Below are 27,882 nucleotides of genomic sequence, written 5' to 3'. Positions count from 1 at the left end.
ATATTAATAATATATTTGTTAAACTTCACTTAAATAATGAATTAAACTTTCTACATGGTACAAAGTCATTAAGGGAAAATAAAGTATGATAAAAGGTATAACCTACTATATCAGTTCATAAATTACTTCCTGCCAAATCAATTTGCTTTCAATTAGTATAGCTGGAACAGCCTACCTCATTTTGGCATGGACAGTCAATGAATCCAACAGGTTCATTGGTAAAGGAGTTACAGAACCTGATGCCGTACAATTTGTCCCAGGAAGCTGAATTCTGACATTTCCATTGCCATAAATTGTCTCTACTAGAACTCCCATAGGCAACGTGAAACATTCAGAATTGGTAGAGTAGGCATTGCACAAAAGAGCTATCTTGTAATCGGTCATCTGAAGGCTTTTATTTCTTAGACTTTGCTGTAAGAATCTACGTGATGGAAAGAAGAACAAATCCTTCATCAAAGTTAGTTTTTTTATCTAGTTAGCCTTTACATAAATTAGGTATAATATTAGTTTAGATCAGACATTATTGCTGTATGTCAGCATATTATTTAAGGAAGATAAATCGGAAAAATACTAAAGGTCAAAATACAGTATATACTATATACAGAGACCACTCAAATAGAATGGCTGGTGTTAAATTAAACATTTTACGATATGGATGTTGATAAATTACAGTATTTCTCATTCTATACATTATCATAGAATGCTGAGTTTCATTAAGTTTCCTATTAAAAAATATAGCAGTAAACTATAAAAATCATATTCTATGACGATTACTGCAAAGCAACGGCTGAAATCTGAATAGGACAAAGGAATTTTTTTTTTGGTAAGTAGAATATTTTATTGTTTTTTGTAGAAGCAGAAAAATGATCTTACTCATGATGAAGTTTCAAAGAGTGAGGAATTGGAATTTGAAGTTTGGAGTTATCATTCTGAGCTTTCCTGTTGAGATGGATCCAAATACAAGTCATCGCAAAGGCATGTGTAGACTGAGGTTTGTTAATGTCTGGAACTGGAATACACTAAACAAAATGACAAAAAAGAATTAACTTTTTTTTTTAATATAAACAGATACTGTGAAGGCATAATTATATGTTGAATGGAATACATAACCTCATGCAACAATAAAGTATTGGCTTTGCTAGAGAGAGTGTAATTTAAACTTATCAGACTTCTCATAACTAAAAATTATAAGCAAACTAGCAGATTACCCAGTGGCTTCACTCACTGAGTGGAAGGGAAAAATTTGTGGCTCTCATGAGGCAACAGCATTAATGCCGTCTGAACAACACATCCCACATGATTCAAATTTAACCCTCTGTGCTTGGCAGTACTCACACATGATGTCCATCTCTCCTATTGTAATTTTTGGATGTAGGCAATAATCTTTTTCAATGTTATAATTGAATCCCTCCATATACAGACCCTGACGCCTGTGTGACGTGGTAGCCTGTGAATACTGCATCCGTCAAATTCGATTCTGTTCAGCAGGTTGTTCGGGTATTTGTGAGGCCCTCAATTGTGATTGTCGTTGATCAGCAAGCCTGAGAGCCTTCTCTCTCGATCTGCTTCTGCCTCACTTTCTCTCTGTAACCTGACTGCCGTTGTCATACGTAATTTCCGTTCCAAAGGTGAGTTTGCGAGTGCATTATAATATGTTCTGTGGTCATACGTAATTTCCGTTTCAAACGCAAAAAGAATTTTACATATATATAGATAATACATATGACTGTAGACCATACATTTTTGATGAAAAATGAAGACTTTATTTGTATTTGGCATTTGAGAAATGTTTGTTGTACAAAATAACGTACAAAATAATCATTAGGACAATGTTTCTGATCATATTCACGAACTCTACTTGCATATTAAAGCTTCAAAATTAAATTGCATTTAGTAACGACATTTATTTGATGAGGACATAATTTTGTTTCCATGTTATTCATTTTAACAGTTAAAAAATCACTTATAACAATCACATATCTCCCTTCAGGATCAGATACTACAAATTAGACTGTTCTATGTATAAGAATTCCCACACCTCTAGTTTTCTTTGTAAAGCTGGAATGTAACATTTGGCCAGTCCAGTCTTTGTGCAATCGAAACTGATCCTTGCTTAATAAGTGGGTCTCCTGTAAAAAATACTATTTTAGCGTTTAGACATGGTTAAGTGAGAGAATACTTTCTCTTTAATTCGTGATTCAGGCCTTTAACATTCCAGCTCACAAAGTTAACTGTCCGGTCTTGGAGACATTGCTTCTGAAATTTTGTTGTCATTTTGTAGTCTAAACTGAAAATAAGACAGCTCCAATTTTCCCAGGAGTGACTGCCATGAAGCCTATTGTTACACTGCACGTCTAATTATAAGGATTAAAAGGATAGATTAAAAATAGCTTGCTCTCTTCCCCCATTTTGCCTCCCCACTTGATGCTGGACCACACTTACCAAAGTCCTAGTCCTCTGACATACCTAGAGACAGAACACACCCAAAACAAAGCAAGCTCCCCAGCAGCGGCATATGAGGAATAAAATTGAGATATCTATTGCCAACACAGCCCAATTACTACAAGCATAACAATATAATCTTCAACAATCTTGAGATAGTAAAATAGTAAACCCGGGAAATGGTGTTAAAGAGTGGCCTGTATCAGGATGTTGTGGCCCTGGATAAGCATAGTAAACCCTAATACAATAATAACAATAAACCAAGTATATGATATTAAACAGTCTCCTGTAGAAGAGAAAAAAACTATTAATTTCTTCAACACGTACATACATATATGCATATAATTGTAATTATAGCATAAACAAAAAGTAGCTGAGAAGTGAAAAGGATGTAGAGTTACAGTACCAGTATCATTGCAAGCGGATCAAAAAGCAGAAGTGGCTGGGCCACTCAAGGACATTCACAGAGTTGTCCTGAAGCCACTCCTTTGATATCTTGGCTGTGTGCTTAGGGTCGTTGTCCTGCTGAAAGATGAACCATCGCCCCAGTCTGAGGTCAAGAGCGCTCTGGAGCAGGTTTTCATCCAGGATGTCTCTGTACATTGCTGCAGTCATCTTTCCCTTAATCCTGACTAGTCTCCCAGTTCCTGCCACTGAAAAACATCCCCACAGCATGATGCTGCCACCACCATGCTTCACTGTAGGGATGGTATTGGCCTGGTGATGAGCAGTGCCAGGTTTCCTCAAAACGTGACGCCTGGCATTCACACCAAAGAGTTCAATCTTTGTCTCATCAGACCAGAGAATTTTGTTTCTCATGGTCTGAGAGTCCTTCAGGTTCCTTTTGGCAAACTCCAGGCGGGGTGCCATGTGCCTTTTACTAAGGAGTGGTTTCCGTCTGGCCACTCTACCATACAGACCTGATTGGTGGATTGCTGCAGAGATGATTGTCCTTCTGGAAGGTTCTCCCCTCTCCGCAGAGGACCTCTGGAGCTCTGGCAGAGTGACCATCGGGTTCTTGGTCACCTCCCTGACTAAGGCCCTTCTCCCTCGATCGCTCAGTTTAGATGGCCGGCCAGCTCTAGGAAGAATCCTGGTGGTTTCGAACTTCTTCCACCTACGGATGATGGAGGCCACTGTGCTCATTGGTACATTCAAAGCAGCAGAAACTTTTCTGTAACCTTCTCCAGATTTGTGCCTCGAGACAATCCTGTCTCGAAGGTCTACACACAATTCATTTGACTTCATGCTTGGTTTGTGCTCTGACATGAACTGTCAACTGTGGGGCCTTATATAGACAGGTGAGTGCCTTTCCAAATCATGTCCAATCAACTGAATTTACCACAGGTGGACACCAATTAAGCTGCAGAAACATCTTAAGGATGATCAGGGGAAACAGGATGCACCTGAGCTCAATTTTGAGCTTCATGGCAAAGAATGTGAATACTTATGTACATGTGCTTTCTCATTTTTTTTTTTATCTATATTAATAAAAGGAAAATCCCTCACTGTCTCACTCATCACTAATTCTCCAACTTCCCATGTAGGCAGAGGGCTGAAATTTGGCAGGCTCATTCCTTAAAGCTTACTTACAAAAGTTAAGCAGGTTTCATTTCGAAATTCTACGCATAACGGTCGACAACATCCACCATGTTAAACTTTCTTATTTATGGCCCTATCTTCACGAAATTTGGTAGGCGGCTTCCCTGCGCTAACCGAAACCGATGTATGTACTTTTCGGTGGTATGATGCCACTGTTGGCCGCCATATTGAACTTTCCAACGAAAACGACGTGTCATGGTTGAGGGAGAGAGATATTCTGAAACCAAGAAATGACATGACTACAACTATAAGCCACATTTTACTTCAAGAACGACCTTCACAACCGAAAACATATCAGTCTGTGGATTCAGTTGTAGAATTGGAAGACGTGGTACACTATCCGGTAGAGTTTCTCCACACTCTGAATCCTCCAGGCACTGAGCATAATCTAATTTTGAAGGTTGGGGCACCAATAATGTTACTGAGAAACTTACAGCCACCGAAAACTTTGTAACGGCACGAGTCTCAGGTCACGTGTCTGCAAAAGAACATAATTGAGGCAACTATTTTTACTGGCAGTAGCTCAGGGGGGAGAGTTTTTATTCCTCGCATCCCCGTTATATCCTCTGATCTCCCATTTCAATTCAAACACCTCCAATTTTCAGTAAGGCTCTGCTTCACAATGACAATTAATAAGTCTCAGGGACAGAAAATACAAAAGGTTGGCATTGATTTGAGGCAAGATTGGTTTTCACATGGCCAATTCTATGTTGTATGCTCAAGAGTAAGCTCAGCACACAGCTTCAACAACAACATTTATTTATATAGCACATTTTCATACAAACAGTAGCTCAAAGTGCTTTACATAATAAAGAATAGAAAAATAAAAGACACAATAAGAAAACAAAATAAATCAACATTAATTAACATCGAATAAGAGTAAGGTTCAATGGCCAGGGGGGACAGAAAAAACAAAAAAACTCCAGACGGCTGGAGAAAAAATAAAAAAAATAAAATCCGTAGCTTGGTCATATTACAACCAGAGGGCCGAACTGACAACGTGGTATGCAAAGAGATCCTTAAAAAATAATTATTGGTACATTTTCCCTCAGTTTAAAAAGGTTTACCTTTCTTCATAATAAAAATTTTAGGGCAGTACTTCGCCGCTGTGAAGCGTGGGTATTTTGCTAGTTTTTAATAAATTTGCAAAAACTTCAAGTAAACTTTTTTCACGTTGTTATTATGGGGTGATGTGTGTAGAATTCTGAGGAAAAAAATGAATTTAATCCATTTTGGAATTAGGCTGTAACATAAGAAAATATGGAAAAAGTCATGCGTTGTGAATACTTTCCGGATGCACTGTATATATAAAAAAAATAAACAAATAATGGTAGATATTATAAATCATGCTTCAGGTCAGGAAGCCAGAAATGCCAAGGTAATGTCAGTATACTTATGAATCATGACATCAAAAAGTGACAACATGTTGCCTACCGATTAGTACATGTTGTTATAATATATTAAGGTTAATGTCACTTTCTCTGTAAAACATTTTTAAAGGATTCATTCACATGTGCAAGCGAAGTCTGGCACATAGGGGCTAGTCTGCCTGCATTTAGAAAACCATTACTTTAGCAGTATGAAGAATGAACAACTGCAGTGTAGGCATTGTGCTATTCTTGCATTTTTTGGAGGTAGGGTTGAGTCCTTTTACTGTCCTTGTTTGGAGACCAGAGAAGGACCAGCACATGGAGCAGCCAGTATAAAATGGCTTGGACTACAGCCAAACCCTTTGAAGCTGACGGTCGGATGATATTGTCTTCATCCGTCCCAAAAATCCTTTCAGCGCAGGAACGGAAAATGGCAGACTGTATACATCAAGATCCGACCTTGTGTCTGCTATAGCTTCCTCCATTTTGTAAAGCTGCGTAAAGCGTCATTAAAGAAAGCTAAGAATAATTCTCTTATGCAATTTCTGAACCCATCACTATGGGAGGGAAATCACCTTTTAATATAATACTTCTGTATTTTTTGGTTACTTAAAATGCTGCAATTTAAAAGAACTTATTCCAACAAGGGAGCTTTTGCTTCTAAAGGAAGCACACGTAAGCAAGGAATTCACAATACATCTACAATGAGGCTGGCTAGGCATAATGATGACTGCAGTTTTAGAATTTTTTCTTTTTCATTTTCTGACAATGTACTGGAAGGAGTGATAGAAGCTAAAAGGGCAAAACTGACAATATATACAGGAATAAATTTAAGTATTAATCTTACGTACTTGTATGCCGTCTGATTACCTATGTAATTAAATGTGAGATATCACTGGCTTCTAAATTGGAGTTCTGAAATACGCTAGTATTCATAAGATTATTCAGGTATTCATATCCAATCAATGGCAAATGACAACATGCCACAACCATGGTGGGGCGAGAAAACAAAACTGCAAAAAATAACAAGCCTAACCTTTAATAACAATATACAGTATGCTACAGTTTTAACATTTGTCAACATTTTAACATGCAGGTATTTTCTAGACGTTAAAATATAGTGTTATGTATTTTGCACGGCTTATTTTAATAAATGTTCAGATTAGGGTTTAAACTTGAATTGCTTGTATGGAATGTTATTTGATTCCCTTCATGGCAAGGGTAATTTTTGAGAACAGTACTTTCATGAAACATGCATGGAATATACCAAAACATGATACAGCTTTTTAACACAAAATTAGTGACTATTACTCCTAAAGTGCAGTCTGTAATATATACCACAAAATTTGACACTGCTCCAGAGATATATATTCCAATTGCTCTACGCATGTTTATCTATAATACTTGGGCTCAGGTTGGCTTTTAGGAGGATACAGGCAAAAATCAACTTTTTAATTTAAGATAAATAATATACATTAGAACAAACTTCTCAGTACAGGATAAAACATACCTAGGTACATATTATACCTTTAAAAATTAACTAAAACATTAAATGTGATCAGATATATAAAAAATTACTTATCCTGGGATAAAAAAAAAAAAACACAAAACAATACAGTACAACAAAGACTTTAGTTATAGAACCCCCAAAATAGCAAATACTTCACTGTCTTCAGAACTAAAGTCAAAAAGTCAATCCTTAAAAAACTCATTGTAAAAACAGCTGGAGAGGCTGCTCATAGTACTTTTCAGTAATTAGGTATTGTATTTTTTGTGATTAGTTTTTACTGCTTTTTTCCCCAACTGTGTTTTTCCCCAGTGTCGGCTGTTACTACTACTTTGTTACTTGGCACAAGTTATTAATCCTGACCTTGGATTAAATACGAGAAAACAAAATCTGAGAAGACAGATACATTATTAGACAAATCACAGATATGAGACTGCACCATCATATGCTAGTGAGTGTCAAATAAGGACTGGGAGACCAGTTAACCAAATGTAGAAAAGATATTGATTTGTCTTTATCGAAGAATCATGGGCTACAGAAGTTTTTTTTCTGCTTAATCTACAATATGTTATCTATAGTTTTGCTTTGATTGCTAGAGCATCATCTGAAATAAAAAATGTTTTTTAAACTTTCTGATAGAAATATAGCTTATATAGACCTACAATGTTATTTTGAAGTTAATGAAACTCTATTCTAATTTTCAATATTATTAAAATTTTACTATGAATTTCTTGTATAATCTAAGTAGTCCTTACATATTACTTTAAATGCATAAATTCAATGTATCAATTAGAGGAACTGACGCATGCCACAGAGGAAAAATAGTCAAGTAAGAATCAGTTCTTGTACAAATTTAAGCAAGCAACAAGGTTCATTAGCGCTGTCAATAAGGTAGAAACTATAAAATCATGTGGATAATTAAGTCTGAGATGCCTTCTGATATTTACACTTAAGAAATCAAGTCAATGTGATTATATCAATATGCAACTTCCTTGAACAAGCTTAGGAAAACTGCTGTAAGTATAGGTGAAGTTGCAAAACCATAACAAAATGTGGACAGCATACTATAATTTAAAAACATATGCAGAGCAAAAAAATTAAGAATATGCATTCCCTCAAAAATTAATAAGCAGACTCAAACAGAATATCCAGATTAACTCCAGGGTCACCTGCAAGATTTTGTTGAGGTCTAATGTCTGAATCAGTGTAACAGGTAAAAATACAAAGTAGTAGTGAGGATGCAACAGAAACTGTTTTTAGTTTTCTGTATAAACAGGTATAATTAATACACTCAATCAATTTTGTTTTCTTGGAATGTTCACTACACTTGTTTATCATATGTTACACTTTCAGCCCATTTCAATTTTACGTTGCTTTATTCTGTTCATCACTTACCCAAAGGCACTAAGCAAATGGGTCTGCTTAACAGCATCATCCTAAACCAGTGATTCCTTTTAATCCCAAATAAGAAAACTGGTACATAATGAGACCTAAGAAGATGATCATAATGACAACAGAGCCATATAGAGAAATAACAATGGACATAATAAAAAGTACATATTTTTGCTTCCATTCATTTCTCTCATGAACATTAGTAAAAAAAAAAAAAGAAAAATGGACAACTGACATTGTGCTGAATGCTGAAGATTCTGCTCTGCAACTCTACAATGGTCCAACAACGATGTCATTCACACTACCAGTAAGATGAAATTCCTCAAATCACTTTAAAATAGTATTATGAGAAGGAATGCTTCCTCTCCTAGTCACATTATACTTAACAAAAAATCATCACTGCACCTATATTACAAATTAAAATACACTGTATGCTGTCATGGGTAAAATGCAATAAAGCACTGATCAGTTGCCAAAATTCGCTATGTCACCCTGAGACCAATCGGGATCAGAAATGTGAGATGTTAGGGAGGCACAGACATAAAAAGATGGTTTTGCAAAAAAAAAAAATGGATTTTTTATTTAAAAGTGCAAGTTGAGGCAAACTTTCTTACACAGTCCTCACCACAAGTTGCAAATAAAATTGTACAATATTTACTCCCCAAATGAAAAAAAAAAAACAGTAAATGTATATACATAATTTGGCAGTCTTCCTGGATAAAAACGCAGTCATGACCGTTCCAGGTACCCAACAGTTCATTAAATAAAATAATCAATCAAGCCACAAGTGGCATAGTGTGAAGACAAAGTATTTGTACTGATGCAGATGAAACACACACTTAATATACTTAGTCTATGATTGCTATATCTGTGGACTAAGCAGCAAATCAACAGCAACCTCACATTTCTCCAAAAATGCCAAGCACATAGAATAAATTACACCATATTTACATTTATTTGGCACACTTATTTTCTCATTATATCTCCTTTGTAAAATGGACTGAATGCACTAAGTTATTACTTTGTAATTATTAGTGTTTACTAATAGAAAAGTAACAGAAACATATTACACTTTGTTACTCTTTTTTTTAGCAATTATGTCTACTTGAATGCACATAATGTAAAAAAAACAATTAGTGAATACTGTGGTTTACGGCAAATGTGTACGCCAACAGACAAGGAAAACACTTAAGAATTAATAACAGAAGAGTGTGGAAAAAAGGTATAGCCTGGCAATCACTACCTCCTTCTCTGGATACAGAAGATCAAATAATTTCATCACAGGGAGGAAATCAGCCAGTGCATTCTTCTGAATACTTCCGGAAATAAACTGTAGTAGTACCCACATCAGATGATCCCTTCCTTTAATGAGGCCACGACCTGCCAGCTGTGAAGAAGCATATTCTTATTTTTAAACTGTGAAATGGATAAGGAGCTTTCAGTGTAAATTAATGGAAAAAATGTATAAATATGCAAAATGGACCCAACTAAATAAAAAATACACTGCATTACAGAAATTTGCAATTTATATATACAAACACAATACACTACAAACCTGAACATTATTTGACAGATTGTTAAACAAAGCCATAAAGTCATACAGCAAAAAATGCAATTCTATTAGACTGTACTCTTGTATTGATCTTGCTGCTGAAAGCATTAAACATGGCAAGTTATTCTGTCAAAGAATATTATTGGTTTTAAAGATGAAAGGATGTATAGGCATTGACATGGAAACAGAGTAGCTTAAGTAACATAATGATATTAGATTTAGGAGATGACAGAAAATAAACATTGTTGGCCTCTTGATATGACTGCATACTCATCTAGTGAAAAGGCATAAGATTTTGATGGAACCTACTCTAGCCATTTGCAAATGCTTTTAACATAGTAGTTTCTGTAGATATACACAGATTCCCATCAAAACACTCAAGTTTGTGATGACATGCAATACCAAAAATTAATACAGACAATTTTAGTTTTTCTCTTCATATTAATGGTGTGTTTGCTGTAAACAATTAGGGACACGCTTTCCTCACAATATATAATAATGCTGCACTTGTCCTGCCACGTATTTTCTGTTGTGTTGATTTAATTCCGTATTTATGTGAGAACTGCTCATGCGAAGTCACTACTACCACAAAAGCACATCTTTACCTATAGAAAAACAGCATCAGGAATATGCAATTAAATGATTATTTTCATTTGAACAATACAACAATTCAGATGAGAACAGGCCATTCAGTCCAACAAAGCTTGCCAGTTTTATCCACTTAATTCCTACAAAATAAATTCTAGTTTTGAAAGTCCCTAAAGTCCTACTGTCTACCACACTACAGTACTTGGTACTGGTACTTGGTAGCTTATTCCATGTGTCAATGGTTCTCTGTGTAAAGAAAAACATCCTAATGTTAGTGCGAAATTTAACCTTAACAAGTCTCCAACTGTGTCTCTGTGTTCTTTATGAAGGGTCTCAATCCACTGAACAAATTTTTGTAATAAATTTAAACACTTCAATCATGTCTCCTCTAAATGTGATTTGCTTAAACTGGAAAGGTTAACATTCTGCTTACTTCATAATTCATCCCCTATAGTCCTGGAATCTGGAACCTCTGCTCTTCTCTGAACTTTTTCCAATGTTGCTATGTCCTTTTCACAGACTGGAGACCAAATATGCATACAGTACTCCAGGTGAGGTTAAATAAGTGTGTTATAAAGCTTTAGCTAGCATAACCTCCTTGGACTTGTACTCCACACATGCTATATAACCTAACATTCTGTTAGCAGTTGATAGTGTCAAGTTCGGTATGACACCTAAAATCTTCTCATGAGATGTACTTTCGATTTTCAGACACTCCATTGTGTATTCAAACTTAGTACAGTGGAACCTCGGTTCACGAACGTCTTGGTACACGTACAACTCGGTTTACAACCAAAAAGTTTGCCAAACTTTTGCCTCGGTTCACGACCACACACTGGGTATACGAACAAGCCAGTTTCCCTTTGGGTTTGTACATGTTCAGTCTCTCCTTGTGCATTTGGTGAGCAGCGAGCGTGCAAGCAAGAGAGATAGAGAGCGACACACACAGGCACGTGCAAGAGAGAGACACAGACACACACACACACAGAGGCGCGCGAGACAGAGGCACACACACACAGGCACGCAAGACAGAGGCACACACACACAGGCGTGCGAGACAGAGGCACACACACACACGAGACAGGCACACACACAGAGGCGGCGAGACAGAGGCACACACACACAGGCGTGCGAGACAGAGGCACACACACACACACAGGCGCACACACACACAGGCTTGCGAGACAAAGGCGCGCGCACACAAACACACATGCGCGCGAGACAGAGGCACACACACAGAGGTGCTCCAGGCTTGCGAAAGAGACACACGCACACATGAAAAAAAGAGAGAGAAAGGCTGGACGCATAAGGTAGAAAAAGCTTGTTTTTGGTTTCAGTTCTGTTTACAGCGATCGGTTCATAGCATGCATTGTTGCAATGTTACTTTTCTTGGTGGTTTATTAAATTACGGATTTTTCAAATGTTCATTTTTTTCCCTGTGCTTAAAACTCATTAAAAAAAAGTGTTTTTAGCGAGCGGTTCCTAGCACTATAGCATGAACTATTGCAGTGTTAGTTTTCTCTGTTGTTCAAGGTTTTCTCAGTGTTATTCGATGTTTTTATATTTAGTTTACTATTACGCTGTGCATTCTATGGTATAATTAACTATAGTTGTTCTTAAAAAGTAAAAAAATATATATTTACATACAGTGCGTACGGTCTGGAATGGATTAATTATATTTACATACAATCCTATGACGGAAACTGCTTCAGTTCACGACCAAATCGGTTTACGACCAGAGTTTTGGAACGTATTATGGTCGTGAACTGAGGTTCCACTGTATTACTTATTCTTACATGTAAGACATAACAATTACTTACATTAAATTTCATCTGCCACAAATCTGTCCAAGCCTGTATGCTGCAGAAGTCCCTCTGTAACAAATTCTACATTATCTGCCAATCCATCTAGCTTGGTATCATTGTATCATTTGCAAATTTAACCAACTTTTTACTTATATTCCTATCCAAATCATATATATTAAAAATAGCAGTGCCCATAGCACTGACCACCAATAGACACCACTCTTAGTATCAGCCAATTCTGATACGGTTTGTCACACTATAACCCTATGCTTCCTGTGTCTTAGCCAAGTTTGCACCCATGTAAAAATAACACTCTAAACTCCCACTCCTGGTCACCTTGTCAAAAACATGCTTTGCGAACATGGAAGGCAATTTTTTTTAGATCAAAACCTTTGCCATTTCAAAGTGGACATATTGAGCAAGTTTTTAGGCTTTTATTTTTCAGTGGTGTTACATGCCCCAAGGTTTTAATTATAAAACACCAGAGCAGGCCAGCTATTTTTTCAAATTCATTGAAAACGCTTAACTTTAGAACAAAATTTCTTGTGGCAAAAGCAAACATACCCTGTTTATGAAGAAATAAAAAATCAAACTGATCCTTTAACATATAGTTCTAGCTGTTTAGCAGCTGAAATCTGTCTGTAACATTATCTTATGGAACAGTAATCACAAAATAAAGAGGTATTGTGTTTAAATTAAGCTGTGTTGTGGCTGATACTGATTTAAAACTTGTTAAAAAATTACTCTAAAAGTACCACAAAGGGGTTGGAGTTTGTGCATTCCTTTGCAGAAAACTGAAATCTATTAAAAGAGAAAACCTGAGAGTTGCTGCAAACATAACAGAAACCAAGGAGTTAATGCCAATATCCTATTTTCTTACCAATACGAGATTTTTACATAAGTTGCATGTGTTTAGGTGAGGCCATCACTTTAGGGAAACATACATTATTAAATGATGCAAATACTCGATCATGTTGTTAAACAGAAATATATATAAAAGTGATCATTTATTTCTATAAAATATAATTACAGTATTGGCAAGCCCTGTGTACAAAGCAATTTTCAGTATACTTTCTCAGTTTTTTTTATCCTGCTTTACCCAAGTAAGGAATTAAAGTAAGCCACAGAAACAACACAAGACAGACCTGATACATCCAAGACCAGAACATGTCCTATGTGTGGGTAATAAGTAAACTTTTTGATGCACAAATGTATATAGAAAAAACATCAGTTTTCTTTTCAGAGTCCCCCTTTATTGTAAAATCTCTCCTTTGGAAAACTGTTTTTTTGAGTTTGGCTTATAGTCTATTAGACTGTCAGCTCCTGAATTGATTTGTCACAGTATATACTCTACCATAAGTATGTGGAGCAGCAACTCTGAAACCAGTTAAGTAGACACCCAGGGTAGCTCTTATGAGTTTAAAGAAGAGCAGTAAACTCACACAGCACATTCTCTTAAATGTTGTGTTGCAGTAACCTCCAAAGTGAAAATGAAGAAAAAAAAGTACAATTATTCAATTATTGTCAATTAACTTGGAATTTAATGCTGCAGTTGCATCAGTCCTCTATGACAGAGACTAAGAGCTACAAGAACAATACAATTATAAATCTGTCAAATACTCAAGTATGCAATGCCATAACAGCTAAAAGTCAATTTTAGCAGGATCCAGGTTTTGTAATAGTCAGTTTAAGACATATTCCATTCAAAGGATGATCGAAAACATAAGAAATTTGTTAAACGAAGAGTATTAATATGAAGTAGCAAAATAGGTACTTAAAGCAGCAGTGAATAAAAAGATATAGCAACCTTCAAAAGTGTATATGGGATAACAAAAGAAGCTTCAAAGCTTTAATATGGTAATACAAAACACCGAATATAACCCTTACCTTCTGATGGAGTGACAAAACCATATGAGGGAAGCTGGCAAATTGAAAGAGTACAAAGAAAATAAGCTGGCTGGACAGATGCTGCCAAAGCAATTGGCTGGTTCCACCATCGTCAAACTGCTCCTCAGTTTCAGACCTCTCCATTGCATAAACCACCAGGTCCACCAGCTGGTCTTCCAGCACAGGACAGCGCTGCTTATGCTGCAAGGCAATAATTACACACAGTCTTCCAATTATCTGAACAATGAACTTTAGTCAATTTTTACATGGTCATTTATGAAATGAAAACCAAAAATATGAAGTATGAATAAAAAAGCTGCATTATATTACATTTTTACTTAGCATCAAATGATATAAAACACACATACAATTTTCAAAGGAAAGAACAAATCATTTGCATTTAGAGAGATATGGTCTGAAAGCCAGTACTGGAGACTGATCATATTAATAAAGAAGGATTAGCTCAAGTAGTATAGTGATAGGATCTAAGTGCACACAGCGTACAACTTAGTATACTTTTACTACAATATTCATACAGTAGAAAAGCGATGCAATACTATTTGATTCAAATTTATCTAGAGCTACAAAGTTATATTAAACAGGAAACTGTCAAACATTGCTTTAATAATTACTTAAATAATCTCAAATAGTATAGTACTAAACTCTTCAAATTACTAAATTACTCCAATTTTCTTTGTAAATGTAACTCGTCAAGTTTAAATGTGAACGGTTTTAAGTAAAAATAATATTTAATTACAAATCTTTTAATAATTATTATTTTTTTAAGAAGGCATTAAAGATTTAACAGGCAATGGACTGCCTTCAAAAAGATGTATAGGAGTAGGGCACAAGTTTACATTTAAGGAAAATGGGAAAACCCATTTTGCAAAAGACAGCAGAACTTACTGTTACCATCAATTGAAAGCATGCACCCTTACTATTCTCTAGACCTAGACCTACAATCTGTTTTTTAATATGAAGCACTACCTCTGTGGGACATTTTACGGCAATGATTAAGATTTCAAATCAAGAAAAACATTGTGAACTATACAAGTGTATCAGTACTCAGGGAAAATATGCTTGAATTTACTGGTATCTCTCTTAGCATATCAGGCTTCAATGTTTTTGATCACCTCTTGTATATCTTGAAGAAAACATTTATAAAGCCAATAACCATTGGAACGTCAAAACTAACAACCAAAAAATAAATTCAAGTCACCCTAACATTTTCTAAACTACAGTACTATTAAAAAGCATACAAAATAGGAAAATATTTATTCTATTTTAGTAATTAAAAGAAATTGTGAATGTCCCCTTGGCATTAATAAAGTATCTATCTATCTAAATGAACAGGACATAACACATCTTTTTTCTATATTAAAAATGAAATTAAAATATAAAATTAATTTATGTATAATAAAATACAGTAAATCTGATTTAATAATTTTAGTCCTTTTCCTTAATGAAAAAGGCACCACAACAATTATATAAAACTAAAATATTTGTTATATTTCTTTTTAAAAATGTACACAATAGTTTGGGCATACCTATCTCTGTTTACAAAACAGACAAACCAGTGGCACTGTTTAAGCACCACCTGCATACTCTAAATGGTCTACCTGACAAATACAGTGATGAAAGTGGTCTGTGAGGGAAAAAAAAAACGTTTGTATGATAGCAGTGATGTTCACAAGACACTTTTAAGGTCATAATTTAGGATTAGTTACTGTAAAACTTGATTTAATACACAGTTAGAATTCTGTGCAATTCTACAGCGGCAATAGCCACTTATGCATAATTAATGAATATCCAAACTATACTGACTTCTTAGTAACTCTAGAATACATAACTACAACATATTAGGACTCACCAATGCAGAACTGCTTTTGCTTCAACCTATTCCATTTTCATTTACCGGTCTTATTTTCATTGTCTATTGAACCTCAATTTCTTACAACTTCTTAAAAGAATTAACATTGTGGCCTTTAGCACTAATAACAAAATAAGTCTTCACTTCCTTATCCAGAATAATGCTGAAATTATTTTTTTAATATTTTGAATGCATCTGTGTTCTTACCAATACAAGCTTTAACCTTTTATCCTGCCTTGAAACTGGGTTGCTGAGTTTTGCTTATGTGCTTCTCCTGCCTGACTTTGATGACACTATGACGACACTATGGGAAAGCAAGGTGCTCTTTCTGCAGTGACTTAGCAATATTCATTAAGCAACTAGGTATGCTACCTACGTATGTACTCTCCAACATAAATGTATATGTCAAACTATATGCAACTTTCTAGTCGCCCTGATCATGGAGTTTTTGGGAATTCCATTGGTGCGAACAGGCCACAGCAAATGGGGAGTTGTGTTCTGCTATGAAATCAAGTAGAATGGATTGTAAATATTAAATTGGTTATTTAATAGGTGCTTCTATAATGATGTCTGTAGAAAAGCTGTATCTTAATATTGAGACCATTTTCTGGGTAATTTACCTATGTAACGCAATTGCAATTGTTTAACCAATATGAAAAATTACTAAATTATTTACAGGATAATTTAATGCCATCAGGCATACTAGTATTAGCTGAATTCACAGTTCTGAGGAGACAGTCAAGTTAAGAATTTCATTGTACTATGTGCACATGATAATAAACTTGAACTCTGCAGAATATCAAAGGAATTTAAATGTTTACATTTAGAAAATATATTGTCACTGATAATCACAATAATCATGGCTAATCACTAAATTGTTCATCATTGCTGACTAAGCTAGATGGTGTACCATTGGTGGTGTAGGTAAAAAGACTTGCACAATGTAATTTGTACAACAAACTTTTTGCTAAAAAATTTAGAAGGACTTAAAATCCCTTACTGACATAAATGGTTAGAACAAAATATGTGAAGTGTTTTCCCAGGAAAGTTTGCAACACTCACCCACTATAAATTCAGTTGTGTCCTGCTTTTACTTCTCAAAGGTTTCTATCAGATACCAGTCCACCCATCAAGAACTTTTTTTTTTGTGTATGGTGTGCGACTACAAACAAAACCTGTTGGTTATCAAAATACTGAAACCCCAATACCCCCAAACACACACTCTTACAGTTAACATCCACACTACTGTATGATCAATGATCTTCGTCCACACCGAAGTGTTCTAATCGTTTCCATACTGAAATGCACAAAAATGAATATGATGTAGAACTTCACCTAACTAGGCATGGATGCACTGGTAGCAAACTCCGCAAAGGGCTTTTCTATTAAAAAAAAAAAAAAAATCCTGGGAGGGAAAGACTAAGGAGACAACACGTGATCTTCACGGAAGACACTTAAAAGACCTGTGAGACGAAAGAGATTGGCCACGGAGCGTCTAGTGGGAACCTTAAACATGAGACTTGGTGCCAAGAGATTGACCCAGGACCATCACGCGGGGACGTAGAACATGTGATTTTTGCAAGATACGCCCTACTTACAACCAATATCAAATAAGACCACGTGCAGCAAAACACTCAGTCACGTAAACGCTTTTAGCAGACACAGACGCAGGGCTCTCAGCGCATATAAAGCGTATAAGAACAATACGTTATAGGTGAAACGTCAACAGATAATCTAAGAAGAAAGAGCAGCACGGAGAAAAGAGACTCAAAAGTGTTGGAGAGAAAAAAATGCAAAAAGAAACAGAATAATCAATGTGCAAATTCAGAAAATAAGGAAAGTAATAATCAGCCCGGAACAAGTGGAATTGGGAAAAAAAGCAGGTCCAATCGGGCTCAGAAATAAAAGACACAGAGTAAAAGACAAAGTAGAACTTCATAAAGACGTTCAAAGATGTTGCCGCGTTACACATGCAGAGCAGGTTAGAGATTGCAAAAGTAAAGATCGCATTAGCGCAAACAAAGAGAAATTATTACTCGGAGAAATAACGGAAAGGCGAATAGAGATTGAATATATGGACATAGGTGATATGTCAGAAGTATGTAAATATTGTAAGGCTTTGAAGTTTAAGTCAGAGACTTGTAGATCGTCTAATTCGTGTTGCCATCAGGGAAAAGTAGTGTTTATACACAAAGAGGAGGCGTATCCGTGAGAATTAAAATATTTGATGTTTGGGGAAAGTGAAATTCACAAACACTACAGGCAAAATATCCGAGTCTACAACAATCTTTTCACATTTGCATCATTCAATGCTCAAAACGTAGATTTACACAAGAATGGACCATACATTATGAGAATATGTGGTCCAGCAACAAATAAAGCAATGACAAGTTTAATTTTGAAGAAACCACAATTCGGTCAAGTGTATATTTATGAGAATTGATGCATAGAACATAGAATTGAAAGAGTTAAACAATTGGACGTATTAGAAATTATACAGCCAATACTGGATAGAAATCCAGACGTCCAAAAGTATCGCACTTTACACAAAATTTATCTGAAAAACACAGACAAAGAAGTTTTCTTGGATTTCTACATGAATCAATAAAGACCATGCACGCACATATAATAAACCAACATGTGACAAATTATCAGCAATAATAGTTCCAAAAGACACATATCAAAAACAGAGTAGATATTCATGTTTATCCAAAAGCAAAAGACGAATCAACATTTCTGTCTAATAATTCACCACATTTCAAACGATTGCTCTTTCCTTTGCTTTTCCCAGATGGAGAAACAGGATGGTCATACAATATGAAACACACAAATTCACAAAAATGAATAACACCAACACAATATTTGGGGCAAAATTGGCGAAATGTTCCAATATATTTAACCCACTTCCGTCATCTCAGCGTCTAATGCAACATTACACTATTAATGCCTATCTAAAGGTCCAAGCTAATTGTCTCTTCTTTATTAAATCAAGTCAAACAAAACTTAGCTACAGCGGCTCAGGATATTCTGACTTTCGTAAGTAGATTGTTTTATCAAAACGGTGGTCGGTCAAATCCAAGCATAAATTTAAACGATCGAATGTCAAAAATGGGCTTTACCGCACATGCATTTATTGGTTACTTTGCAAAAAAAATTAACAACTGTTGATGATGTAGAGATTGTTTTGCCTGTGCTGAAATTCCAAAAAGAGAAACCTATCCTGAATCATGGTACAAAGTCATTAAACACATGCCTCACGGGCCTCATTTAAAAGATTCAGCATTTTGGAACTTGAAAGAAAGGAAGTGTTTAAAAAAATTTCCAAAAGCTTTCGTTCAAACAACAGATATGACTAAGGCTTTCCAGATTATCGTCGAAGAGATAATTGTCACGAACAACACACTTATCACGAAAAGAAATATGGCAAAATTGTGATGATCGATAATTCAATGATTGTACCATATGCCCCGTATTTGCTAAAAAGATTCGATTGTCATATTAATGTCGAATATTAAAAGTGTATATTATGGCGGAATGATTCGATAGCACCTGGAACGGTTGATAGAAAGAAAGACCTTCCTCGCTTGGATTGACGCGTGCGTACTTCCGCCTTCCTCCGCCATCTTGCCCTGACGCCATCCTTCCCATCCTCCCTTGCGGTCCTTCCAGCGTTCCTCCATTGCTCCACCCCAATAAATAGTCGGCCTCGCTATGAACTCTTTAGTTTATGCCTTTTGACCACTTTACTTCTGTGCAAAAGTTTCTGTACAATATACGGGCCGAAACCCCAACCCTTATTGCTGTCTCCTCGGTCCTTTTACAAGTGGCGTAGTCGGCAGGATACAGAGATCCCGAGATGACGGAGGGACAGGTCGCGCAAGACGCCACCCAGAGGCGGTTCCCTGCGCTCCGCTAATACTAAAAGCATCGCGACGGAACTGGTTAATTTGTTTTCACGCGTGGCATACCCAAGGAGGTCCTCACGGACCAGGGTACGCCCTTCACGCGGATACGTTCAAGGAGGTAGCCAAATTACTGCAGATAAAGCACCTTGTCTATCACCCGCAAACTGGCGGGTTGGTGAGCGTTTAATGTAAGCAGAATAGGTAGTCAGCGCGACGGCAGGAACTGGGACCAGCTTTTGCCTACCGGGAGGTACCCCAGGCCTCTACAGGGACGGGCGACAACCCGGGAAAATCCAGGCTGGGAGGCGAGGGAGTGGCGCAACCGCGCGGACTCACAAAGATCAGGCCCCTCCTAAAAGCACGTGACGCGCGCAAGCAGCGAGGCCGGTGTTACAACCGCAACTCCGTCCTCAGGGAGTTCCGCCCGGGGACCGAAGACCTCCCACTCGAAGCTCACTGGCAAGGGCCTTACGAGGTTAAGGAGAAAAATTCGACTATTTGGTGAAACAGCCCAATCGTCGACCGAGTGAAGGATCTATCATGTCAACCTGTTAAAGCCCGTCCCAGCTTAGGTCACTCTCCCTCAAGCACAACTGCCCTTAACCTCGGCGAAGAGCTGACCCCAAGCAGCGGCAGGAGTTAGCCCAAACACTCCGAGCCAAAGTCACCCGGCGGACCGCTGATTGAGCACCGATATAGTCCGGAGCCCGGTGTAATCGTGCGACTCCGGAGGCAAAGCGCGCAGAGGTCGAACTGGAGGTGAAGCGTATGTTGGACATGGACATAATTGAAGAGAGCCATAGTCCCTGGTCCAGCCCTATTGTCCTCGTCTCCAAGCCAGGCGGCTCCTGGAGGTTCTTGACTTTAGGCGTCTGAATCAGATCTCCAAGTTCGATGCCTACCCCATGCCCCGCATTGGCGACCTCCTTGGCGGCTGGAGTACGGCTCGTATCTGACTACCCTTGACATGACAAAAGGGTATTGGCAAATTCCTTTAACGGCATCCGCAAAGGAAAAACGGCCTTTAGCACCCCTAGCGGGCACTGGCAGTACAAGGTCCTCCCATTTGCTGCACGGGGCCCGGCGACCTTCCAACGTCTGGTAGATAGAGTCTGAAGCCCCACCAGTCCTATAGTGCCGCCTACCTGGATGGCGTTGTCATCTATTCCGGCACCTGGGAGGAGCATCTACTGCAGGTCGCAGCTGTCCTCCGAACACTGGCTAAAGCCGGCCTCCGCATAAACCCCGGAATGGATTAAAGGAGGCCAAATATTTAGGCTACCTCGTGGGACAAGGAAGCCACAAGCTCCAAAGTTAAAGACATCTTAGAATGGCCCGTGTACCAAGAAACAGGTGCAGGCTTTCTTGGGGCTTAGTTACTACCGCCGGTTTGTTCCCGTTTTCGAAGAGCAGCACCCTTGACTGACCTGACAAAAAGGGCGCCCCTATACGTGGTGTGGACCGACAAAGCAGAACAGCGTTCAGTCCGATTTCGGACTCCCGTTTATTCTCCAGACCGACGCTTCCGACACAGGCCTGGGCGCCGTGCTGAGCCAAAGCGTCGATGGGGTCGAGCACCCCGTGATGTACCTTAGCGGAAACTGATGGACCGGGAGACCCGTGCGCGGCAGTGGAGAGGGAGGCCTTGGCCATTAAGTGGGCAGTGACCCACCTCCGTTACTAGCTCTGGTGACTGATCACGCTGCACTTCAATGAATCCGCGGGTCACCAGGTGGTTCCTGGACTTACAGCCGTATAAGTTCACTGTCACTTATCGGCGGGGCACCCCTCAGGCCAATGCCGATGCCTCTCTCGTATTCACGACCTCTCGGTTACTAAGGGGGGGATAAAGGCTAAGACCTTAAAACTTCTGTTAAACTAAATGTATGAAGAAGATTTTGTCTTAATTTCTTGAACCGATTAAATAAAGAAATTAAAGCAGTCCTGCACTGTAAGTAATCATAATTAGATGAAAGCACTGTTACATAAGTGCTTACTTGTTCATCTAGATTAAGCTATATAAACCGGCATTTCTTTGAATGTTATGTTTTCCATAAGCTCAGATATAGCAAGTAAAACAACCTGCAGTTACAATTAGGAATCATGTTTAGAATATGACTAAAGTGGCCAACATCAACCAACAAAAAGAAGGCACATTATTAAAAACATATTAAGTAAAAACATAAAAATGAAAACTAGAAATGTTTAGGCACCTCAAATATCAATAGATTTAATGAGGGGCTGCTTCAACATGAGACATTACCATATGCAGAATACACAGATAGGAAACTATGCACACAATCACAACTATGAATGAAAACAAAAGTCATGGAATAAAATGAAAAAAGTGAAAATGCTTCATAGCCTACATTATTAACAGTGATATCTTGGTAAGCAAAAACAAACAGGACTAATAAACAGAGATAATAAAGGTAATTATATTATTGAACAGAAATAAATTACATTCATTGAGGGTATTCTTGTCAGTTTTGAGAGAATTGTTTCCTTGGTGTGGTAACTGATTCATTAAAGGCAAATCAACTTTATTTTCTAGAGTTTTTTCAAAATGTTTCCAAGCATGGAATCCTTTCAATAGTAATGATGTTTCTGCATTTGGCATCTTCTTCATCTCTTCCCACTTCTATGTGGAGTCGATGTACTTGATCAACCCTCTCCATACAGCTCAGTGCTGCACTTCTCCCCCAGTTAGACCCTTTCCTTCAAGCTGCCTTTTATGTTATCCATCCACTGATAATTCAGCATCCCCAGCTTTCTCTCTCTACCTTCAATTATTTCACTCTTTTATCCACATATTATCCATCACATCCATACCATTTCAACCCACTTTCCTGTGATTTCTTAGAAATCTCTCTTAATTTTGTTCTACATCTGATCGTCTCACTGCTTATTCAGTCGTTCTTTGTAATTCTGTGCATTTACCTCAACTGTCTCATTTCTTCCCGTGTCTTAACTCCATTCAAAATTGCTTGTCCTACCACTCTTAAAAACCTTACCTTTAACCTTTGCCTTTATTCTTAGATCACACCATATTCCTGATATCTTCCTCAGATTCTTTCATCCACACTAAACTCTGTGAATTATATCTGCATCCAATTCTCCATCTTCGACTACCACTGTTCCTAGATATTTAAGCTCAGCCACTCTTTTCAACAGCTCACCCTACAAGCTATCTTCGGATTCCTGGTCATAATTACATCTCATATATTCTACCTTCTTCCTATTTATCTTCAGTCCTCTATCTTCCAAAGCCCTGTTCTATTCTTTTACCTTCCTCTCCACTTCCTACTTTCTCATGCTACTCAAAATAATGTTGTTAGTGAAAAGCATGTACCAGGGAGATTGAAGGTTAATCCCATGAATCAACAAATCCATAACCACATCAAAAAGTTAAAACCTTAAAGAGCCGCCATTCTGCAAATGTAATCTAACAGGGATCTTGTATATTACCCCAACACGTGTTCTAACCCAGGTCCTTACACAATCCTACATTGACAATCTTCACATACTTCTCTGGCACAACTCTCTCTCTTGTGCAACCCATTTTGACATGATGCTCCACCAGAAGTCTTCTCCAAATCATTATAACACCATAAGAAAACCCTTCTGTTTTTCCTGATGCTTCTCTATGAGCTGTCTCAATGCAATAACTGCATCAGCTGTTCCTCTCCCTGGCATAAAAATAAACTACTCCTCCCCTATGATTGTCTCTTGCCTAAGGCTTCTCTCTATAACCTTTTCTCAAATTTTTATTATGTGTGACATCATTTTTAGCTCTCTAAAATTTTCTGAAATCATGAATAGCTCCTTTCTCCTTATAAATGGGTATAATACTGGTATTCTACAATATTTGGTTCCCTGTTATATACTATGTGTTTACAAAGAACATTAGTTCAAGTGTGATTACCTGCCTTCTCCCAGTATGTGGATTGTAACACTCGGGGAAACAGGACTATTGACCTACTATATGCAAACGTTAAAGACGCATACAGTGCCACCCCACTGCCTGCTCTTGGGAAAGCAGATCATAACCTGGTTCTGCTTCAGCCTCAATACAAACCAAGAGTGAGGGTGCTACCTACAACAACACGCTCATTCAGAAAGTGGTCCCCTGAGGCAGAGCAGGTTCTGAGAGACTGCTTTGGAACTACAGACTGGGATATATTGCTTGGGTCACATAGTGAGAACATTGAAGAGGCTGTTGAATGCACAACTGATTACATCAACTTCTGTATGGACATTGTAGTTCCAGTAAGAACAGTATGCTGCTATGCTAACAACAAGCCATGGGTTACAAGTGACATCAAGGGCCTTTTGAACCAGAAGAAAAGGGCTTTTAAAGGTGGTGATAAGCATGAGCTCAAGTGCGTGCAGAAGGAACTCCGAGTCCAGCTCAGGGCGAAAGAGCAGTACAGGAGAAAGCTGGAGCAGAAGTTGCAGAACAACAGCATGAAGGAAGTGTGGGATGGGATGAAGATTATCACTGGCTGCAGCTCGAGCGGGTGCCGCCATCGAGACAGACGTGGAGAGAGCAAACCAAATGAACAACTTCTTTAATAGGTTTGATCACAGTAACCCACTCTCACCTCGGAGTACTGCATCCTCCAACCATCCTTCTGCTGATACCAGCATAGGTGAGACATCCCCACCCACAATTACAGCAGCCCAGGTGAGCAGAGAGCTGAAAAGACTTTGTGCCAGCAAAGCAGCGGGTCCAGATGGTGTATCGCCACGATTGCTGAAGGCCTGTGCGTTGGAACTGGGGAGTCCTCTACAGCGCATCTTCAACCTGAGCCTGGAACAGGGGAGAGTCCCAAGGCTTTGGAAAACATCTTGTATCACTCCTGTCCCAAAGGTATCACGTCCTAGTGAGCTGAATGACTTCCGGCCTGTTGCTCTGATCTGATGAAGACCATGGAGCGGCTGCTGCTTCACCACCTGAGGCCACAGGTCCGCCGCCCTCGACCCTCTGCAGTTCGCATACCAGGAGAAGGTGGGAGCGGAGGATGCCATCATCTATATGCTTCATCGATCCCTCTCCCACCTGGACAGAGGCAGTGGTGCTGTAAGAATTATGTTTTGGACTTCTCTAGCGCCTTCAACACCATCCAACCTCTGCTCCTTAGGGATAAGCTGACTGAGATGGGAGTAGATTCACACCTGTGGCATGGATTGTGGACTATCTTACAGACAGACCTCAATATGTGCGTCTTGGGAACTGCAGGTCTGACATTGTGTGCAGCAATACAGGGCGCCGAGGACTGTACTTTCTCGGTCCTGTTCAATCTATATACATCAGACTTCCAATATGACTCGGAGTCCTGCCAGTGCAAAAGTTAGCTGATGACACTGCTATTGTGGGCTGCATCAGGAGTGGGCAGGAGGAGGAGTACAGAAAGTTAATCAAAGACTTTGTTAAATGGTGCGACTCAAACCACTTACACCTTAACACCAGCAAGACCAAGGAGCTGGTGGTGGATTTTAGGAGGCCCAGGCCCCTCATGGACCCTGTGATCATCAGAGGTGACTGTGTGCAGAGGGTGCAGACCTTTAAATATCTGGGAGTGCAGCTGGATGACAAATTGGACTGGACTGCCAATACTGATGCTCTATGTAAGAAAGGTCAAAGCAGACTATACTTTCTGAGAAGGTTGGCATCCTTCAACATCTGCAGTAAGATGCTGCAGATGTTCTACCAGACGGTTGTGGCGAGTGCCCTCTTCTACGCCGTGGTGTGCTGGGGTGGCAGCATAAAGATGAAAGACGCCTCACGCCTGGACAAACTTGTTAAGAAGGCAGGCTCCATTGTAGGATTAAAGTTGGACAGTTTAACATCTGTGGCAGAGCGACGGGCACTAAGCAAACTCCTGTCAATCATGAATAATCCACTGCATCCACTTAACAGTGTCATCTCTAGGCAGAGGAGTAGCTTCAGTGACAGACTTTTGTCACTGTCCTGCTCCACTGACAGACTGAGGAGATCGTTCCTCCCCACACTATCGACTCTTCAATTCCACCGGGAGTAAATGCTAACATTAATTTTATTTTAATTTTTTCATTTTATTACTATTTAATTTAATATTGTTTCTTTGTATCAGTATACTGCTGCTGGATTATGTGAATTTCCCCTTGGGATTAATAAAGTATCTATCTATCTAGATATTAAATATGTTGCCAGAATAATGATTAATATGCAATATGTCTCTCAAAGTGTTTATAAACAAGTATAAAAATGCTTAGCAGATTACTACTGATTGAATGATTGAAAAAAAAGGCCTTTGAATAGTACATACTGCATAATTATTATATAAAACTGCAAAGATTTTGAGTATGAGTTAACAACAAAAGAAGCATTAAGTAAGAAGAGGTTTAGAATGCAAGGAAACAACTTACAAATAAAGTATAAGTTGCACAGACACAAAGGTGTCATTTTGGTTCAAAAAGGTAAAAATATATGTTATATACACATACTGTATATATACACACATACATATTATATATATATACACACACACATACTGTATATATACACACACATTATATATATGTATATGTATATACATATACAGTATGTATATATAACATTAAATTGTGCACAAAGTTTTTTCTAAAATATGCTAAAATTTGATATTAATACACTTAATAGTAAGTGTACATTTCAAATTAATTATAGCATAACATTCTCAAACCTATTTAATCCAAATTAGAGTGGTAGGGCACACAGTATTTTAGCAGCATTGGGCAAAACACAGGGACAGCCCTGCTTGACTTCAGCACAAGTTAGGCTCATACACACCCGCCTTTTCACTTGGACTGGAGCCAGTCTGAAGGTACCATTAACCCTGATCACCATGTTAGGATGTGTGGGAAGAAAACTGAAGTACACAAAGGAAAACTCACACAGACACAAGAAAACTGTGCAAACTACACATGACCAACATCCAGGATTGGGAGTCGAACCCAGGATGCTAGGTTTGTGAGGTAGCAGAGATCTTGAAGACACAAGTCAAAAGATACTACTTTTGCAGAACTGTAAACTCCAATAGGAAAATAAGCTTTAATCTGAGAATATGTACAATATACTGCAGCTTTTCAGAGTTTGACATGCATAAAAAGTCCATGTATGGATGAAACTAAAAAGCATCAAATGACATCACATAAATTTAAGTACAACAGTACTTTAGCATGCAATGCATTGGCAAAGGTTAGGTTATTGGATTTAAAAAGAATAAAACATTCAGAAGACACAAATACTGAGATAAACCTTTCAAAAAACAGATTTAAATTTAGATGGATAAATTTGGCTGTGGATAATAAAGCCAAAGTGCTACTCATTTTGTAGCTGACAATTTCTTAATCAGTGGTTATTTCAAGCCAAAGAAATAAAAGCACTTACTATATACTGTGTACAATTCCTTGTTTATTTGGATTGTTAGTTAATAGATAGATCAGTGTGAGATTTTTATATGTCAGAACAGGTTTTAGCACTGGATTTTGGGGAAATTTGAAACTCTGACTATCTGCTTTAAACAGTTTAGACAAATAGGATCAACTAATTTCTAATATGATCAGCTGCCAGAACCAACAACTGCTATTTAGTCATTTAAGACTTGTAAGTAAACAAACAAAAACAGCCAAGAGTTACTCAAGTGAAAAGACTAAAATTAATGCAGAATGCCAGGAGCTTAAGTTATGATAACTTACATTAAAAATCACTCACAATGCAAGATGCTTTGAATCAAAGTGAACAAAACGCTTTTATAAAAGACATGGATTAACCACTGATTAAAAGACTAACAAAATAACTGTACCCAATAAATTTCCAAAACTTAACGTTTTCATGAAAACTGACATTATCATCCTGGCTAAAGTACCAAGAATTTAAAAGATAAATGACATTATATTGTACTAAAAGTTTTTCTGATTATGGCATTTTTATAGTAT

General features: G+C 37.8%; 1 protein-coding gene across 2 annotated transcripts in view; it reads right to left on the bottom strand.

Annotated features, from left to right (window-relative positions):
- The window catches only part of med23 (mediator complex subunit 23), a 203,474-nt gene that overhangs the window by 71,653 nt on the left and 103,939 nt on the right, over positions 1-27,882 (bottom strand). For both annotated transcript variants that reach the window (XM_039747441.1, XM_039747442.1), the window contains 4 exons: positions 14,146-14,346; positions 9,557-9,700; positions 874-1,019; positions 176-421 (listed from right to left, as the gene is read on the bottom strand). In XM_039747441.1, the coding sequence (XP_039603375.1) occupies positions 176-421; positions 874-1,019; positions 9,557-9,700; positions 14,146-14,346 (737 nt within the window). The remainder of the gene's footprint in view (positions 1-175; positions 422-873; positions 1,020-9,556; positions 9,701-14,145; positions 14,347-27,882) is intronic.

This window comes from Polypterus senegalus, chromosome 3 (genome assembly GCF_016835505.1).
Source record: "Polypterus senegalus isolate Bchr_013 chromosome 3, ASM1683550v1, whole genome shotgun sequence".
Taxonomy (NCBI): Eukaryota; Metazoa; Chordata; class Cladistia; order Polypteriformes; family Polypteridae; genus Polypterus; species Polypterus senegalus.
This window is presented reverse-complemented; position numbering and strand designations above follow the sequence as displayed.